This window comes from Sipha flava, unplaced genomic scaffold, assembly GCF_003268045.1.
Source record: "Sipha flava isolate LNK unplaced genomic scaffold, YSA_version1 89_pilon_pilon, whole genome shotgun sequence".
In the NCBI taxonomy this organism is placed as follows: Eukaryota; Metazoa; Arthropoda; class Insecta; order Hemiptera; family Aphididae; genus Sipha; species Sipha flava.
Window position 1 is genome coordinate 238,577 of NW_020273631.1, and position 21,130 is coordinate 259,706.

General features: G+C 29.9%; 3 protein-coding genes across 3 annotated transcripts; 1 reads left to right on the top strand and 2 right to left on the bottom strand.

Moving 5' to 3' along the window:
- Positions 1-1,745: 1,745 nt before the first annotated feature.
- LOC112693674 lies at positions 1,746-4,610 on the bottom strand. The gene is made up of 3 exons (XM_025568857.1): positions 4,389-4,610; positions 3,323-4,220; positions 1,746-3,224 (listed from the first exon to the last, which is right to left on the bottom strand). Exons 2-3 carry the CDS (start codon positions 4,197-4,199, stop codon positions 1,888-1,890), a joined length of 2,214 nt encoding a protein of 737 aa, XP_025424642.1. The 5' UTR covers positions 4,200-4,220; positions 4,389-4,610; the 3' UTR covers positions 1,746-1,887.
- An 8,364-nt stretch (positions 4,611-12,974) lies between these two features.
- LOC112693637 lies at positions 12,975-15,941 on the bottom strand. The gene is made up of 3 exons (XM_025568800.1): positions 15,015-15,941; positions 14,487-14,950; positions 12,975-13,729 (listed from the first exon to the last, which is right to left on the bottom strand). Exons 1-3 carry the CDS (start codon positions 15,871-15,873, stop codon positions 13,097-13,099), a joined length of 1,956 nt encoding a protein of 651 aa, XP_025424585.1. The 5' UTR covers positions 15,874-15,941; the 3' UTR covers positions 12,975-13,096.
- Positions 15,942-20,310: 4,369 nt separating this feature from the next.
- Positions 20,311-20,676, top strand: LOC112693701. The gene has a single exon (XM_025568892.1). It carries the CDS (start codon positions 20,311-20,313, stop codon positions 20,674-20,676), a length of 366 nt encoding a protein of 121 aa, XP_025424677.1.
- Positions 20,677-21,130: the final 454 nt, after the last annotated feature.

Consider the following 21,130-nt stretch of genomic DNA (forward strand, 5'->3'; position numbering starts at 1 on the left):
TTTTAACAATAATTTAAGTCTTTAAATCGAGATGGTTTAACATTAGTCATATAATTTTTGATTATTTTATTTAAACCCTTGTTTATTCATAGGCTCATATATTTCCTAGTCATCGTTAATATGTTTAAGATTTATGAATAAGTTAACTATTAATGTTGATCAATAAAAAATTTTCTCTGAAACAAATATTGTCAATCGTAATCTTTAACTTCAAACTTATCTTTTCTCTATCAAACTTTTACACTTGACAAAAATCCAATTAGTAAGATAATACTGGTAGAAACGTGTTATTCAATTTATAAAATTATCTATTATGTAGTTCAGTGGATTCCAAACTGTGCACTTTCTAAGGACACCGTGGACTATCAATTCATAACAAATAGTTTAAAATGTATAGAATTTTTTTCGTAATAACTAATAAATAATAAAATAATAAAATATCTTCTATTGTATATTCGGACATTCTCATTTTAATCTTATAATATTTTTATGTAATAATTATAATAATAATAACAATCATTTGTATTTATTTTTTAAGTTTAAAAATTCATTAATTTATAATAAAATTAAATTTGAATATAATTAGTAAAATTGGTAATCAATGATTATTTTTTTGTTCTGTCTTTCATGCTATTCACAGCAGGGAACCGTGGCTAAATTGAGTCCAAAAAAAAAGGCAGCGCGAAAAAAGTTTGGGAACCGCTGATGTAGACTGTCTTATCAATTGGGTTAGAGTAGCAATACAATTCAAACATCTTGAAATGATTTCACAAAACAATATTTTTTTTTAAATATAATTATTTAGATACCTACAATGTAATTGTTTAAGTCAAGAATGAATACCAACAAAATTAGTAATAGGTATGTGGAGTGCACAAAAAAAATTACACTTAGAATGTTTAACAAATCTTAATTAATTATTATTTATAGTTAGTCAAGTAAACAGCACTAATAAAATATACAATTACGAATAAGAACCAACACTTAAAACAGAAATAATATATACATATATATAAAATGATAAGTAAATTTTCATTACAAAAAACAATTACATTAATGAATGCTTTAATTTATTATTAAAAATTAAAACTATAATTTATTGTTACACATTTAAATATAGCAAAACCATACAAACAACATGGTTATAAATAAAACACAAACTAAATTAATAAATAAAATATTACTGCTCGTAATAAAAGACTGCATTGTTTTTTATCATTTCCAATTTTTAAAATTTTTACAACTAATTTATTGGTTTTAAAAATATATAATATTTAAATATACTTGTTATAATAAATTAGCCTTCAAAATTGTACTTGTAATTATTGTGTGTCAAGTATATATAATATCACTCTATCAAAAATATAATTGTTTACTTATTGAACAAAATAATTTAATTATAAAAATACATTTTTTAATTTATATAATACAAAAATAATTACAAATATACAATAAATCAACACAGTTAAGTTTTTTACAATGTATACAAAAATAATTTTACCAATTTTTTATTAACATTTTTAACATTGAAATAGTAGCTTGTTTAAAATGTATGAAAATATTAAAAAATCTTGAAGAAATTTTTACAAAAACAATACGGTCAGTTAAAATAAATGGTCTATTTTTATATTATTTACTGAACTTTAGCATTATCAATATTATTTAATTATATAATTATTACATTATGTAAGTATTGTTTTATAAAAATGTAATTTAGATTAATTTGAAGATTTGTAAAATTACAACAAAACTATATTACCATTTAGCAACTATTTAAATAACTGGTGATGGGAAAAACAACAACAATCAAATAATAAGAATGAAAAAAAATCTAAGATCAATAAAATATGTAAGATTAATCTTAATTAATAATTATTAATATATTAATTAATATTCATTATCTTGTCTACCAAACTGTAACAACATATTCATTTCCTTGGTTATGGTTTTAAAATCAAGTGATTTATTATTTCTCTTAATTTTCTTGATTTCTTCATCTACAGTTATTTTGGGTGGTTTTACACGTTTTAAAGCTTTGGCTTCGACTAACTTACCAAGTGGTGTTGGTGGCTCACTCACGACTAGAGACTTGGTTCCTGAGTTCCATTGAAGACCAAACAATGGTGGTGTTTCGCACCTAGATTTTTCAGATCCTGATACCACACTTAATTTGCCAGGAGACAACATAACGTTCATAGTCATGTTAGAGTTGTCAAAACTATCAAAGTTGATATCACCAAAAATCCCAGATACAGGACTATTTGGGCGTTTTACTTTTTTCTGTATTTCTGCAACTTCGCCTTTAAAATTTTTGGAATTATCAACATTCTTTTTTAATTCACTGTGGCTTAAAGGTTTAACAGTTTCGATAATTTTGGTAGACTTGGTTTTGACATTTGGTTTTATTTTATTTTTAGTTTTTTCATTTCTTTCAGATAGTGGAGTTTGTTTTCCACTGCTTTTGGTAGAATTTATTGACAGTTTAAGCGATGATTGTTGTAGGATACTTTTTTTGGTGGAACTTTTAGAACTGTTAGCACTACTCATAAATTGAGGCGTTTTGATAGGTGATTTTTGTTTCAATAATTTGCCAGCCTGCTCTTTTGAACCAGAACGCCTTTTTTTTGTTACTTTAATGGAATCATCAATCTCTTTTAGTGTTCGGCTCTTTGTTTCTTTTTGTATATTTTGATGTAACTTCTTCTTTAAAATTTGAGTAGGAGTTTCATACATCACAGGCTGTTTTTTAGGTCTTTTAGGTGTTGATGCAAGCAATGGTGATTTTTCATTAAATGCAGCATACTTAGTTTTACTTTTACAAGAGACTTCATCATCAGGATTTTTTCTTTTTCTATGAGGTATTATATTGTGGCTATAAATTTTACCGGCTCTTGTCATACTCATATCAAGATTTACAGTCTTCTTTGGTGGTTTTATTGATATAATTGGTGCAGCAGGAGAGTTCAATGAAAGATTTAAAATTCTTTTGGGGTTTTTATTAACATCAGAGTGTTTACTTATAATTTTTCTCCATCTCATTGGAACACCATCATTGGATAAACATTCTTGGTATAATTCATTTGGAGATCCACCAATTATTTTTCCTAGTAAACGATATAAGCCATTATTTGTCTTTACTAAATCTTTTTCTTTTCGACTTATTATAACACCAGCATTATGCTTCTCTTCTGTTATAGTTAATCGATCCGCTTCCAATAAAGTGCCTAAAAATAATAAATATATTATTAATTTAAATTATTTATGGTTAAATTATTAACCATAAAAAATACTAAAGAAAACAATTAAAATAATAAGTCATTACCGGTTAATAATACACAAGGTTTTTTGGATTTGATTATCTTCATGTTGATAGACCACTTTGATAGATATTTTTCAAGGAGTTTACTATTATTTTCATTAGCATTACTCCCGGTTGTCTTATTTTCATCAGGTAATCCAACATCTATTTTAAATCCAACAGCTTTAAGAAGAGAATCTATGGAATTACTATCATTATTTATATTTTCATTTTGTTGTGAAGCAGAAGGTGATTTATTTTCAACCACAATTGTCATATCTGAATATGCATCTTTTGGATTAGATGGACATTTAAAAACAGTTTCAGGTGGATTCAAATGTTCACGATTATCGTCAGTTTCAGCTGTATCATTATTATTATGGCTAACTTCAACAATTGTAGTATACATATTAGATGAACCTTGAGAAACATAGTTTGATTGGTTTGCATGTGGTAGTAGTACTTCATTAGATTTATGAGCAACGTGTACAAGTGGCTTAAATGGATTTAAAGTATTATGTTGAAAATTACTTTCAGGTTGTCTAATTGTATTGTTACGGATACAACTTGTTAATGACATAGTGGATGGTGCCCTGAAACTTGTTGATGGCCTTGAATTACTCAGAACCATTTGGGAACAATTTGTAAGCCGTGAAATATTTGTGCCATTTTGCTGCCCTTCTTGCTTCAAACGATTAATACGTTTATAAAAATTGTCCAATTCCATTTTAAATATACGGTATGGTAGTACTTGCAAAAAGTCATGCAATTGATTACGCATATCTGCGTTGATTTCCTCTGAAATGTCATTGAAAAGCAAAGACTCGGATTGAACACGCTGCGGTTGAGGTGCTTGTGGCATTTTAAAACCTGAATTAGATGATCTTGTTTGGTTATACATTGTGATTTTTCTAAAGAGTTACTATAAACAAATAAAAATAGTTTTAAAATAATTAACAACGAATTTTAAAACGGTTAGTTTAATGATTATGTATAAGGTTAATAATTAGGTAGGTATAATGTTCGGTAAACAGATTACCAAACAAAGATCAATAGACCTTTTATGAATAAGTAGATAAAAATGTCTTACGGTTGTTGATTATAATTGCAACGTTTCAGCCGAACAACGATCTCCGACAAGGTTCAGTACCAACAAGAATAGTGTCCACTACCATTTGTGCTCGTGGTGTGACCACCACAGTTTAAAAGTGTCCAGATTAGTTTGTCGTGTGACGAACAATAATAACAATACAATTACGATTTGTACTAGAAACGGAAATAATAATACGTACACAGTCGGAGTCTCGGAAGTTGTATACAAATATACAATACTAATTATTCATTATAAAACGGATAAAGAGAAAAGCGGGAAAATAAATATTATTGAATAGATACTACAAGGCATAGATTAGTACATATTGCAACAAGGCAGGATAAACAGACAACCGACAAATTGCAAATGAACCGGCGACGGTTACAATTGAATGTGCAACAGTTGAGTAAACTTCATTATTATATTTTCCCCGATGCTAGTCACACTGTTAAATATTCCCGCGCGGTGCGGCCACAGAAAACAATAAAACAACTAGATAGCTGACTCGATATTTATTATCATTAAAGCAAATCCGTCATATACTAAGCAGCCAATGTTTACATTTTTAACCTAATCACAGAAATATTCGTATCATAATTCCTAAAAACCACAAACATTTCAAAATTTCATATGACCTTACTCTTTACTTATGATCATAAAATTGTGAAATCGTTATTTATGTGTTGTGCATTTTAAATATTTTATCTACTTTGATACTTTACGGCCCTCTAACTCTAACTCACAATGCCGATTATATACGTCCAATAAATATTCATTTATAATAAAACATTTTTTTCGGAAAGTTAAATAATATAAATGCTATAAATATTTGTACTGTATAAGTTTTAACACGTTGATTACCATGAGAGTTTTTTTTCTTTATGTTTACTTTTGTGTACCGTACGAATATTTCAGTTTCTTCACTCCTGTACCAAATCAATATTTCATTAACGGTTAATGGTACAAAAAATGTCTTATATAAAAAAATTACTGGACTTACATAAGTTTAATGAATATATAATAATTAAGATGAGAGAACTCGAGTTCTTTCACGGTACACAAGTGATAAAATGTTGTGTTCAAGTTTTTTTGAGCCCTAACTCCCTTATTAAATTTCATTTAATTTTAAGAAAATATAACCTTACTGTATATCATGAAGTAGCATTTCAACTTTTATTGGGTATAGCTATGGAAAATTCATTAATAATTTATAAAGCATTAATTGAAAATAAACGTCAGATCTCAAATTTTAGACAGTAATTTATAGAACATTTGAATTTAATTTTACCGTCTCCTAGAAATCATAAATTAATTGAAACAGATGAAAAATAAGAACAAGGTAATTAAAAGAAAAGGTATAGGTGTGAGTGTGAATTGTTATGAAAAACTGATTAGTGAAAAAAGAAGAGCAGTTGCACAAACAATTTGTAAAACTACTATTTTATATTGCAATACATGTGAAAAAATCCAGATTTTTGTTAAGAATGTTTCCAAGATTCTCATAAGTAATTAACTATATTATTTTGATTTGTATATTTTATATATTTTTTATTCTTTTCATAATTTTTAGCTTGTTACATTTTTAAAAAATAACAAGATGCTCATAATAAATTATTAAAGGATTTATTTACTTTTATTATTTTTATAGATTACCATTCTAATAGATTATTTTTTTTTTATACCGTTTCTTCTAAATTACTTCTACTATAGCCCGTGAAATTAATTTTCCAACTGACATTTGGGGAACACGTTTATCGATCGACTTACAAATTAAAAATTGTACTTAAGGCGTCAGTGTATTAGATGGCAGATTATAAATATGATGTTTATGTATAATCATTGATTTTATAATACACAAATAAGCGGCGCTGTACAAAAATATGGTAACCAATTATAAGACGTCAGCCGCTATGGAGCGCTGCAGGCGACCAGATGTCTAGGACGGTCCCTAATCATAGTTGGAAGCGGGATGAGTGGTTAGGCGTCGGTAGTGGGGAAATTCGTTTATTAACAATGTACATACTCTAGTACAGCGGTTCTCAACCGGGGGTCCGCGGACCCCTAGGGGTCCGCGAGTAGGTATTAGGGGTTCCCCGGAAAAAAAAGCGTAATGGCGGAAAAATTGAAATTTGTTGTAATTAATTGAAATTATTTGTGACACTAGTAGTGAAATATTGTAAATGTTGTAAATAGGTTTTTCGTAACTTATACGATTTAGTATAAGTGTATAATAAGAGTATAATACTGGAAAACGTGTATTGAGAATAACCAACCAGAAATTTTTGAAGCACTGCATGATTTTCTCAGTGAAACTGATATGAACTTATCACAAGGCATCAAACACCAAATTGTTCAACATTTAAATGAGCTTAAAACAGTTTTTGCAAAATACTTCCCTAAATGTGGAAAAGAAGACCACTGGATTATGTTCCCTTTCAGTGAAATTTATTTCAAATCTGCAGTTTTATCAGCCCGTGAAAAAGAAAAATTGATTGAACTGAAAACGGACTCTTCACTCCAAGCAGAATTTCTTGAAAAAAAAATCACTGATCACCTTTTGGGCTAATGTGAAAGACGAATATCCTGAGCTTTCTTACAAAGCATTCAATGTTTTGCTACCGTTTACGAGCTTTGTATTAGTGGAAAGAGCCTTTTCGTCATACACATTTATTAAAAATAAGTACCGCAATAGACTCTCGGTGAGTTCAGACTTACGAGTTTATTTATCATCCGTGGAGCCAGATTTCAAAAAGTTAAGTGCTAGCAAACAAGCTGAAGGATCACATTAAAATTACATTTTTAACTCAATATTATTTTTTATTATTTATTTTTATACATACAATGTATTGCGCATGTTGATCAAAATAAATCAAATTTTTCATTATTAAACTTATTTCGTAAATTCATATCTATCTTATGTAAAAATATATGACAAATTGGCATTTGGGGGTCCGTAAAGTAGTAGTGAGTGGTCAAGGGGTGCGTGAATGAAAAAAGGTTGAGAACCGCTGCTCTAGTAGTATAGTGTCTATAATCATTATTTATTATATTATTGCAATACTGTCCAACTGTCGCAGTTCCGCGGCGAATGGTTTTCGCCGCTAATTGAAATCTGTTCATGCACGGACTGGTAAAAAAAGGACACAAGATGTTACATAATTTCAGGAAATCTTACAAAAACTACAATATTTTAATAATTTATAAATTAACCTAAACATCAACATATTATTAAAACAAATTATAAATAGTTGGCAAAATGCATTAAATATTATGTAAGTAAGGAAGTGTTTTAAATGTAATTTAAAATTTTTAACTTTGCTATTTTAGATTGGTGAGTTGTAGTTGAAAATAATTTTAATTTTTTAAAAATTTTACAAAGCAAGAATTTTTCTAGTATAAAAATATGATGTTCTGCACATATATGTTCTTCATTTATCCACCTAGATATCAATTCGTCTATTTTATAATTGGCTAAAAATTTGTATTTTAATTTTTTTGTATGTTGAATTTTTTCAAATATTTCTAAAGCGCGATTTATAATATTTTTTAATTTATCTGATGGCGCCTGAAGTCCTGTATCTCTATCAATGGCAGAATAATCTTTATGTACTAAAAGTAATTGATTTTTATCATTTAAATCTCTTTTTGTTGTTAAATATTCAATGCAATCATTGCAGTTAAATTTCTTAATACATTTGTGAGCCAAGTACCCAGAAAAATATGTAACAGAGCAATTTTCAAGTGTAATATAATTTGGTATTATCAGTAGCGTAGATACAATTCTTTTCTGAGGGGGGGGGGTGTTTAAGAGTAAGTTTTTAAGTGTTCATAGTATATCTTAAAACGAGATCATATATAATAATATTACATTTAAAATAGTGTTATTATGTCCCGTATTAATGAAAATTATTTTGTTATTCAATTTTTAATATATACCTAATCATAGTAAAATCAAAATATTTTACTATAATATATAAATATTAATAAATAATAATCAAATATCATTAAAAAAAAATCTGTGGGGGGGTGGAAACCCCTTACACCCTCCCCGTAACTACGCCACTGGGTATTATTATATCTAGGTTAGGCACTGATTTTGTTGATGACGATGAATATGAACAATTAGAAGACGTGTCTGAAAATGTATCTGATACGACTTCGTTTAATGGCTCTATCACTGGTTATAACATCTTGTACGATAATAGAATCATCTACTTGGCTGATCTCACAGTTACTGCTTTTTGAGGCTATTAAAGAAAATACACACGTACTTCTAAACGAGGTTCGAATTTTTCTTACCGTAGGGTTTCTGTTATATCCTCCTTTTTGGCGAAATATTGAAAAAAGATTTTCCAGAACGTCTTGATTTAGCCTATTTGTTATTAAGAACGTTATACCATTATTTTTTATTTAGTCATCAAAAAACTTAATACACCGTTAATTGTTTGAGTAAATCCATTAAAACATGGAGGACGAGTCTCTTTGCCTTTATAGTTAACCTTAACAATATCATTAAAATAATTCACTGCGTCCAATAGAAATTATTTGACTACAAAATCCGTTAAAACGCAATTGTATGGATTTTTGGAAAATAAATTTCTACTATTTAAGCAGTCAAACAATTTGTCCATAAAATCTATAAAATCCGCAGTGTCAGAGGTAGTATTACTTTTTAATTCACTAGTAGAAATACATGTTCGTATAGCCGAAGCCATCGGCAAAATTAGCAGCTAATTTTACACTCATTTTTTGAAATGAGTTTGGTTTTAAATGAACATCCGTTATTTTCAGTAAAGCTCTACTTTTTTTGTTCTTGAAATCTATATTGTAAACCGAAAGTATATCGCTAAACGCTATTATTTTATCACCTTTCTTAAAAGTATTTCCAAGTAAATTATTTCTGACACTTTTAAGTAGATGAGGTGTGTCAAATAAAGCAAAAACTTTGTGTTCATCTACATAAAAGTACGGTTTTTCTTTTGAGACATTTAGTGATTTAAATGCGCTTTGGTTATTCGTCCCTTGATCGAAAATAATAATTTTGGGATAAAGACTTACATTAAACAGTTCTTGCAGGACATCAACAATAAGGGACTTTAAAATGCCATGTTTAATTGATGAATGAGTAACAAAATAGGCTACTGGAATTTTCCAGGAACAATAAATACTTCTGGCCATAAATACCAAGCAACTGTTTGCAATATTACAACTCCTTCCGTATTTACCCAAATCTTCAAATCCTTCTATAAAGTCAAAGTTCTTTGAATATTTTAGAAATTCTTTTATAGAAATTTCATCGATACAACAGTGCAAGCCTTTTCTTTATATTCTTTAAATTCAAATTTGTGTTTTAAGTGTGCAAAAAATGACCTATTGATACCCGGTAAGAATTTGGATCTGCCAATCCAACCGCGGACAGTTGATGGACCTGGTAAGTTTAAGTTTTGTAACCTTACAAAATTATACGACGAAGGAGACTTATAAAACATTGTAAGTGCTACTTTTCTTTCCTCGGGGGTCCATGGATTGCGTTTGTTTTTAAATTGCATCGTGACAATTGTTCTTGAGTTGGTTGACGGAAATTTATGTGACATTATTAAATTATTTAAACAATTACGAGTTTTTAAAGAATTTTTTTTTTTTTTTAATTTAAAAATATGAGTGTTTTTGCTATTAATTTGTTGTTGTTTCCTTGTTATTATTTTTTGTAATTTTTTCTTTCTTGGAGTGTCAATAATGTCAATAATTGAAGCCCAGAAGGCTTTAATTGTTAATTTATCGTCGAAAATGATTAAGATGAAAGGTTATTTTTTATAGTATACATTTTAAATCTTTTCAATATGAATAAAGTAGATATTAATAATTACTAATGTAAATAACTTATATTTAGTCAACTTAGATGTTGAAAAAATTATGACGACACGAAAAATTAATGTTCTGCGTCATCAAAATGAAGTAAATGAATATAAATTGAAAAACACGAAAGGTACCTGTATCAAAACAAAGATCAAAAATCAATTATATTCACTAGTATTTAATATATATTATGTTATACGATTTTGTTTAGCCGATTTGTCCAGCTGCAAGCTTCAAATTTTACACTTCAATGGTGTTCAATCATTTTGCGTATTTTGAATTGCCCCTGGTCTTGGACCTGGGTAAGAAAGTGACCGCGCTCCGTCACCAACGAAGTTGGCGAAAATGCATTGCCGTCGCCCTGGTCGGGTCGACGACGCGTGCACCGCCGCTAACGGTCGTTTTTAATCGTTGTCTGTTCTGTTTTTCTCTCTGAAGCATAACACACACGATGTTCGACGTGCTATTGTTTTGTTCCCGTGTACATGCTTTGTATCACCATACTCGCTCGTATGTGATCGCCATCTTTACTTTTGCCTATTGCTCGATTGGCTCTTCCAGTTGCTAGAACTGGCCGTTATTCTCGATACCATTGTGGTCGAGCATATACGAACAATATTCACGCAGCTCAATAATCGCCAGCTCCGGCCATCACCCAGTTTGCGGCTGTACGGGCAACCACGTGGTTCAAGTTCCGGACTTACAGCAGCAGCTCCGCACGGCAGGGTCAGTGCTCATCAATCGCCATCCATCGCCAGTTCCGGCCCTCAGAGCGGTGTTCCCCGTCTCCCTCATTATATATTGGCTCGTATATGCGCTCTCATAACAATCATTTGTATACTTGTTGCTTAGTTAATATAATTTTGTACATATCAACCATATAATATCTTTAGTATTATTATTATTATTATTCTCATGACGGTCCGGAGGACCCAGCGTCCGACGTACGCCTGAGTAAGGCCCATTGACGCGAATAAATAGACTACAAAATGAAGTAGATAAATTGATAGCAGGAAAAAATTCATTTGTTCAGTTTAATAAAGACATGACTGATTTCATGAATGCCTTGAAATCAACTAAACAACCCTACGATCAGTCGATGATGTCGCTTCTACTTGATCGTGCGAGTGGCCAGATAAGTAAAGTTGACATGGTTAAACTTGCACCAACACCGGACCGAGTCATATTCAGCACATCCGATATGATGGCCAAATCCGTGGTCTCAGAAGAGCGGTTCGACAAAAAGTACCACGACGCGGATGCTGTCGATATGCTCAGCGTTTTAACGGAATTGAAAGAATATAACCACCCGATTTCACTCAGAGAGCAGGAGGACTCTCAAGCACACCAAGCGGCAACCGATATCAAAGAAATAAAGCAACTTTCGACCAGCGATCCGAAAAAATAATGTCGATTACGACTGTGAGATCAATGTCGATGTTCTTCACACGGAGATTATTTTTTTTAGGATAGATTTCCCCAATTTTCTGTAATTATATGTTCTTTGATTACTGAAGTACCGATCGGTTATCTAACCCATCGTGCTATTAATATCTCATAAGCAATATTTGTTCATAGAACTACTTGTATTCGTTTGTATCAATATATATAGCATACATTTTACGTGTCACTACACCGATCGTTATAATAATAATAAATGTTTAAGGTTGAAACAACAATAAATAAATAATATAGTAAAAGACGTAATAAATTATGTTATTTGTACGAGCCCCGGGACCATAGACCTCACTGACATCCTCCCTCCCATTTGTGGGGGCCTGCTTCTGTATGTCATTTTTATGAGTGGTTCACACCAACCACTCCACTAAAATGTTGTAGTTAAACCATCAAGTACAGAATATACTAAAGCGCGAACAAGTAAAAAGAAAATGAGCCGTAGACAGTGTTACCAGGGACGTATATAGGGGTGTGCCTAGGGGGCTACAGCCCCCCCCGAAATGTTTTGAAAAACTTAAAAATTATTTTAAACGTATGTTATATTTTAATGGTGCTTTATGCTTATTTAGAATTTGCGCCCAACGTCAAATCGTTTTGGGACATTTTGTAAATTAAATGTAGATAAGTACCTACTGTGTTTTTTAGTAATTCTTAGATAGCAATGGTAATTTAAATCTGTCTATAGTAGCCCCTCCTGAAAACAGTTTCTATATACGTCACTGAGTGTTACCATATGTACGAAAAATCAAAATTTTAATTTGGTTTAAGTCAGTCACAATATACTATTAGTCCTATCAGGATTGAAAGAAAATATTAATTTAAAACCGTCAAGTCCTAAAGATTGATTGGACCAATTACATCATTCAGTTATTTGACAGATTTATGCCCGAGTACATCATTCAGTTGCGATTCGGCCATTCGATTGACTCGTTCATTTTGATTCGTTCAGCCGTGACCAACCAACCTCTATTACACATACATCTTGTACACTATTCACAATTAGTAGTATTAAAAAATATTCACTCACTCTAAGAAATGTAGAAGTTCTGAGTCACCAAATACCCGGTAAATTTTCTTCCTGACATTTTTTTTCTAACATATCAATGCATCTTATTATAAAAATATTACTAAATATACATAGATAATTCATATTGATTTGAAGATATGTAAAATTACAATAAAACTATATTATCATTTAGCAACTATTTAAAAAACAGGTGATGGGAAAAGCTACAACAACCAAATAATAAGAATAAAAAAAACCGAAGATCAATAAAATATGTAAGATTTATTTTCATTAATTATTATAAATATATAAATTAAGATGCATTACCTTGTCTTCCAAACTGTACCAACTTATTCATTTTCTCGGAGACGGTATTAAAATCAAGTTATTTATTATTTCTCTTCATTTTCTTGATTTCTTCGTCTACAGTTATTTTGGGTAGCTTTACACGTTTTACAGCTTTGGTTTCGACTAACTTGTCGAGTGGTGTTAGTGACTCACTCATGATTAGAGACTTGGTTCCTGAGTTCCATTGAAGATCAAACAATGGTGGTGTTTCACATCTCGATTTTTCAGATTCTGATACCATATTTAATTTGCCAGCAGACAACATAACGTTCATATTCACGTTAGAGTCTTCAAAACTATCAACGTTGATATCACCAAAAATCCCAGATCCAGGACTATGTGAGTGTTTTATATTTTTGAGTATTTTTGCATCTTGTTCTTTTAAAATTCTGGAATTATCAATATTCTTTTTCAATTCACTGTGGCTTAAAGGTTTCACGGTTTTAATATTTTTGATAGACTTAGTTTTGACTTGTTTTATTTTATTTTTAGTTTTTTCATTTCTTTCAGAAAGTGGAGTTTGTTTTCCACTGCTTTTGGTAGAATTTATTGACAGTTTAAGCAAAGACTTTTGTAGGATACTTTTTTTGGTGGAACTTTTAGAACTGTTAGCACTACTCATAAATTGAGGCGTTTTGATAGGTGATTTTTGTTTCAATAATTTGCCAGCCTACAAATTTAAAATTATATTTTAGTAATCACAAATTTTAAATACTTCCCAAATAATATTAATTTCCCTTTTTAGATATGGAAATTGATTAATATACATAAACTTAAGCTAAGATAATAATAAAATATTTTCTTCAAACATGTTTAAAGAAAATTTTCATAAAAAAAAATTAGAATTTATACAAGGAATGAGATTAAAAACCTAAATCCATGACTTATCTAAGAACAATTTAAATTAAGATTTTAAAGATAAATATATATATGTTTTTGAAGACCCATGAATAGAATGAATTTAGTGACTAATGATGTAGAAGAGTTCACACTATGTCTAAAACATTTAAAATATTTTAGCTAATACCAATTTCAGAATTAATTTTAAAGATATTCAAATTGGAATAAATAAATTATAGGAATGGGGTGCTGAAGAACATAGATCACTCAATCCTAAATATACTTGACTTTAATACATTTCAAAATGTTATGCTCTAATAAGATAGTCTTGGATCTATAAATAATATATACCATTTTTTATAAATATAAAATTTAATTTTAATATGTAGCTTAATTATTTATACCTTAATTGTGAATAGTGTACAGAATATTTTAATGAATTCTAATTGAATAGTTATTTTAATCTCTATACTCAAAAAATTAACTATACACTCCATCAATTAAATAAAACTGTAGAACTATTAGTAGATACATTTGATACACATAATATAATGTCAACATTATTGAATTATCATAATAAATTATACCTGCTCTTTTGAACCAGAACGCCTTTTTTTTGTTACTTTAATGGAATCATCAATCTCTTTTAGTGTTCGGCTCTTTGTTTCTTTTTGCATATTTTGATGTAACTTCTTCTTTAAAATTTGAGTAGGAGTTTCATACATCACAGGCTGTTTTTTAGGTCTTTTCGGTGTTGATGCAAGCAATGGTGATTTTTCATTAAATGTAACATACTTAGTTTTACTTTTACCAGAGACTTCATCATCAACCCAAGAACACTTATCTAACAACATTTTCCATTTCGCCGGGAAACCATTTTTGGATAAACATTCTTCGTATAATTCATCTGGTGATCCTCCAATGATTTCGCCTAGTAAACGATATAAACCATTATTTGTCTTTAATAAATCTTTTTCTTTTCGACATATTATAAAATCAGCATTGTGATGTTCTACTTCAACGGTAGATTGATCTGCTTTTAATAAGGTGCCTAAAAATAATATATTTAACAATTAAAAATACTAAAAAAAACACTTAAAATAATAAGTCATTACCAGTTAATAGTACACAAGGTTTATTGGATTTGGTTATCTTCATGTTGACAGACCACTTTGATAAGTATTTTTCAAGGAGTTTACCATTATGTTCATTAGCATCACTCATGGTTGTCTTATTTTTATCAGGTAATCCAACAGCTTCACATAGCAAATCTATGGAATTTCCACCATTACTTATATTTTCATTTTGCTGTGAAGTTGGAGGTGATTTATTCTCAACCACAGTTGTCGTACCTGAATATGTATCTTTAGGATCAGATGGACATTTAAAAACTGTTTCAGGTAGATTCAAATGTTCAAGATTATCGTCAGTTTTAGCAGTATTATTATTATTATGGCTGACTTCAACAAGTGTGGTATACACATCAGATGAATCTTGAGAAACATGGTTTGGTTGGTTTACTTGTGGTAGCAGAATTTCATTAGATTTATGACCGCTGTGTACAGGTGGCTTTAATGAATTTAAAGGAATAAGCTGACTATTACTTTCAGGTTGTCTAATTGTGTTGTTACAGTTACAACTTATTGACGACATAGTGGATGGTGTCCTGAAACTTGTTGATGATCTTGAGTTACTTAGAACCATTTGGGACAAATTTGTAAGCCGTGAAGTATTTGTACCATTTTGCTCTCCTTCTTTTATCAAGTCATCAATACGTTTAAAAAAATTGGCCAATTCCATTTTAAATATACGGTATGGTAGTACTTGCATAAACTCATGTAATTTATTGCGCATATCTGTATTGATTTCCTGTGAAATATCATTGAAAAACAAAGACTCACATTGAACATGCTGAGATAGAAGAGCTTGTGAAATGTGAATATTCGAATTACATGAATTTATCTGGTTATACATTGTAATTTTACTTTGTAGTAACAACAAAAAATAAAAGTAACTTTTAAATAATTACGAATTAATTTGAATCGAAAATAACAATGATTATAGATAGGATACTATCTATAATCATGAAAATAACTAAAGTTTGCTATTATCTTTATCAATTATTCGATCATTTTTAATGAATGATAAATATCGAATAACATTTTATCAATTACTGGTTAAACCCATAGACCTTTTACTATAATAGACTATAGACCTTATACTTATAGACGAAGTATCCATGGTTGGCGTGGTTGGGTGGTGCAGTCACAGCAATCCTCTTAGCAGTGTTGTCATTTCTGACGACATAAAATATGTTTCTTTCTTTATTTTATTATAATAAAATGTAACATAATTATTAGAGCTCGGGACTATGCATTTACAAATTTCAAATTTGCAAAACATTTGTTCGGAAAGCAAATAGAATAAATCTGATTCATTATAAATTTGATTTGTGGTATGCAAACTTATTTCCAACTTTTTTCCAATAAATGCATATTTTTTAAATTTTCACTGCATATTTTAAGTAGTAATTTTTAAATTATTTACATAATAAATTTAATTTTTATATATATACAAATCATAAATAAACATTATTAATATATTTATGAAATAAAATTTTTGCGCAAGTATTTGGTTTTAAGGACAGCATTTAAACTAATGAAATTTAAAGAAAAAACCATTATAAATATATTATACCTAACCAAAGTAAAATAAGTTAACAGCGATAAATTATTTTTAAATATATACAAAGTTATACAAACTTATTTTACAACTTACAAGTGAACATAATATAAATAATTATTGCACTAAAATTAATGCATGCCTTTTAGTCATATTAGCGTATTGACTGTTGATGTTTTAAATAATTGTTATCAGTCGACAGTTATTATCATACAATACATTTTTAAAAAACGCCCATAAACACATACAACCTGAAATTCTACTGCGCGTGTCCGTAGTTCACCGGGTCCTGTTGAGCAGCGCAGCCTTGCATGACCACATGAACTACACTCTTGCTCCGTCTATTAGTATAAGGTCTATGTAATAGACGAAGCATCACTGTTTGGCGGGGTTGGGTGTTGTGGTCACGACTATTCTCATAACAGTGTTGTCATTTCTGACGACATAAAATATGTTTATTCTCATATTTATACAGTATATTATTATTAAAACATTTAAAAATCAATTTCAATTTGCCTAATAAATAATCCCGTAAACGTTGTCCCCAAAAAAATAATCCTCTAATAAAAATGATTATGTTTCTACTTCATTATAAATGTATAATACAATGTCAATAATTTATAATTATAAAATAAATAGTCAATTTTTTCAATCATTAAATTAGTAAATTAGTTTGAAAAGTGAGCGAAACGATCGCCGAACTTGACATTCTATTGCGCATGTGCGTAGTAATTGAGTAATAGTAGAACAACGCACTCTTGTCTGACCGCTGGAACTATACCCATGCTCCGTCTATTAGTATAAGGCAGGGGTGGCCACCGAGAACAGACTCGCGAGCCACCAAATATATTAATAAATATGAAAAAGTCAAAATGTAAAAAAAAAGTTCATATTATTATATCATTTTTTTTTATATATATAAATTTGATTATGAATAAAATTAAAGTACTACATGAACCCAATGAAGATAATAAAATATTGTTAGCACTTACACAAAGAGAGGTAAAAAAGGTGATTAGATTAAATAAGAGATTATGGGAAAAAGAACGCATACAAAATATAGAAAATAATAGAAATAGCTATCCAAAAATATTTTTTGGAAAAGCAAATGAAGTAAGACATGGATACAAGCCCAAACCAACGATTATGAGAAAAAGTGATGGAACCCTCCAAACAGGCAATAAAGAAATCGCATGCGAATTCAAAGATATTTTTGCAAAGCTTTTGAATTAGTTAATAATTAATATTACTGTAAACGAGCTAAAGACAGTAGAACAGCTACTCGAAACCACATCAAAATATGAAGTAGAAATAGGATTAAATATGCTTAAGAATGGTAAAGCACCAGGTGAAGATGAAATAGCATCAGAATGTTTAAAGAAGGGTGGTCCATACTTACTAAACCAACTTCATAAATTAATAAACAAGAGGAAATACCCGAATCGTGGAGAATATCTGTCCTCTATCCTGTTTTTAAAAAGGAAGATATCATGGAGTGTGAAAATTATAAGGGGGTTCTACTTACTCAACACAACTTATAATATGGTTTATCGTGAGGATTATCAGATGCTTTTCTTTTTACTGATGCAGACAGCTGTTGACGCTGCATCATTTGTTCACTGTAAGATTCGTGTTTTTTTTTTTTTGAACCGAAGACCGGGTGGGTACTGTTTTCACATTACTACCACCCGCAAGATTCGTGTTTATGATATTTATTACTTGATGATATTATAATTGGTGGTTCTAATATTTTTATAAAAGCTGGACATTTCTTAACACAACAACACCACTTCTTTTCGCTAGTTTGAATCAATGTACGTTCAAAATAATATTTATACATTTTATACAAAATTTATGAACGATCGCGTTCACTGGTAATAAATTGAATTTCTGACATACCTATACTTATTAATTAATAAATAAAAATAAATATTTTATGTTAAAATATCACACGAAATACAAACGATGTTATACATTTATTATCGAATAATATATTTCAAGTAACGATAATTGCATGCGATTGACTGGGAAGGGAAAGAAGTTAGACCCAGTCATCTTAAACTAATAAAACTATTTTATTGTACACGTATTGTATAGGATATGATTCTAAGTGTACTATATAAAAGATCCTAAACTAGTTTTGCCTATATTCCAACAAGATTTTAAACGTATTAGATAATATTTATTGTCTGATATCTATATTTAATATATTTTTTATACGTTTGGGGCAACAATTCGATTTATACTTATCGTGAGTTTTCAAATATGGACTAACATAGTTATTGTACTGACTTCTTCAACTATCAATCATCAAGAAGTACAACAATTAATTCAATACCAGTAATTCATAGCCAAAATGAAATCAATAAAAAGTATAAGGGTCCGTGAAATGTTTATTTATGATGGTTATTTGTATGATATTTTTCTAATTATAAAATATGAATAAAGAAATATATATGAAATTAAAAATACGAATATTTTTATAGGTTAGCTAGAACCGCCTCCACGTGGTGTCTTCTGGGCTACTCTAAATGGTTCTAATTTTATTAGGGGAATTTACGTTAGTATTATACGGTAGCAAAATGTTTTTAGGAGAATTGACATTAGTGTAATATGGTAACAAAATGTTTTTAGAGAAATTTACATTGGTGTAATACGGCAGCAAAATGTTTTTAGGGGAATTACATGTGCCCGTTTTTACTGGTACGTTATTATAATAATGGAAAAAAAAACAATTCCTGAACATTACTGTGATCACTGAGTAAAATGACTTAAGTTATCCTTTATGCAGTGTATGACGAATCTATCTACACGAAATTATTATGACACTTGTTTTTTTTTTCTTCATGTTATAGATATTTACGATTTTTCTTGATATTTTATTGTAAAGATCTGTATTAACTGGTTTGACATATCGTGTTTTGTATAGAGTGTATATTATTGTAGTGAAATTTTATTGTTGGATTTTATGTATTGTCGGATACATTTAAGGGGATGGGTACTGGTTATCGTTAGATTTGTCTGTGTTGAAGGTTGTATTTTAAGAGGAGGGTCGTGGTTTTTGTGAGGTTTGTCTTTGTTGAGGGTTGCATTCTAAGGGGAATATTATTAGTGTATTGTGGGTTGCTAGGGAGGATTTTTTAAGGGGGAGGAAACCCAGAATCCCCTAAATCATCCTACTTTTAGTGTTTGCAACTAGCATGTCCCCAGCACCGCCCAGAGTAAATCACGAATAACTTTTGAAGGGATTGAGCACAAACGAAAGGGTTTGTTGCACAAAACAAGCACAAACGGAGCACAAACGAATGCTCCGGGTTTTAATCCAAAATTTTAAATGGGCGGTGCCGGAGACATGGACCTGTATTCGTGCGCCATTCGTTCGTATGCGAGCTCTAATGTAAACGCATTTTAAGGTTTAGTATAAAGAAGATAATAAAAGATAATAAAATTTCTATTTTTAATTTTATATATATTTTCCATTTCGATTTTTGATAGATTCTTATATAATGTTATATAATATGCTCGATAAAATAGAAGTATACATAAATATGCCATATATGCATACTAAGATTTCACATATCTAACTGTGGTACCTTGAAATGGATATCTATGTTACCTAGCATTAAATATAACTTTGCAAGATTGATATACAAATGCATGAACTTACGAACCCTGGTTATATCTGAAAGTTCGAAAACGTGTAAGTACTAAATATTATTTACATCGGTTATGATTGTGAAAATAGAAGTGACCAACTATCCGACGGAATTTTTGAATTCGCTTAATGTGCCAGGTACTCCGTCGCATAATTTACAACTGAAGGTGGAAACGTTCATAACCATATTACGATATCTGAATCATCCGAAATTGTTTAACGGTATGCGATTGTCCGTCAAGAAACTGATGAACATTGCGATGATCATCAAGGGCAAATTCAAAGGATATGAAGTCCTCATCCCGCTAATCTCGATTATTCCAACTGATCTTCCATTACAATTCAAGTGGATTCAGTTCTCTGTTCGACAGGGGGCGTGTTTAGACTTATTTCTAGGGGAAGGGGCGACTCAAATTGTTTCTTTTTCCAATTTTTGGTAATATTTAAATCAGATGAATCCTTAATATTTGTGTTTTTTTTTAATCTAATGCCAGATCCACTTAGAATCGATTTTGTGTAGTTCTTTTTTAACACCTGTCTGTATTTTGAAAGTTATGCTTGTATTTTATTTGATTTTTCACTATGTATGGACCCGACAAAAAGGCCAATTCAGTATTCACAGACACGCGTAATTTAATTTCGTTATAAACTATGGGACACGAGAGGTTTGTTGTGAAACTCTAAAATATATAAAGGAGAGTAAGGACGGATAATCTATTCTATTATCTAACAATCCTTTTAGGATGTTATCGTACATAATGCACTTGCATTTCGCTAATGATATTAAACCAAGTTGATTGGCTACTTAAATGTAGTCATGAGGTGCACCATTGATTTTCAATCGAATTTAAGTAATTTATATTTTCTATAAATCGTTTCTATCACTAATGAAAA

Coding starts and splice junctions, on each gene's coding strand:
- LOC112693674 (XM_025568857.1), bottom strand. CDS start 4,199: ATGTATAACCAAACAAGATCATCTAATTCAGGTTTTAAAATGCCACAA. Junction 3,225..3,322: donor ACCTTGTGTATTATTAACCG/GTAATGACTTAT, acceptor TATTATTTTTAG/GCACTTTATTGGAAGCGGAT.
- LOC112693637 (XM_025568800.1), bottom strand. CDS start 15,873: ATGTATAACCAGATAAATTCATGTAATTCGAATATTCACATTTCACAA. Junction 14,951..15,014: donor ACCTTGTGTACTATTAACTG/GTAATGACTTAT, acceptor TATTATTTTTAG/GCACCTTATTAAAAGCAGAT. Junction 13,730..14,486: donor GTTCTGGTTCAAAAGAGCAG/GTATAATTTATT, acceptor TTAAATTTGTAG/GCTGGCAAATTATTGAAACA.
- LOC112693701 (XM_025568892.1), top strand. CDS start 20,311: ATGATTGTGAAAATAGAAGTGACCAACTATCCGACGGAATTTTTGAAT.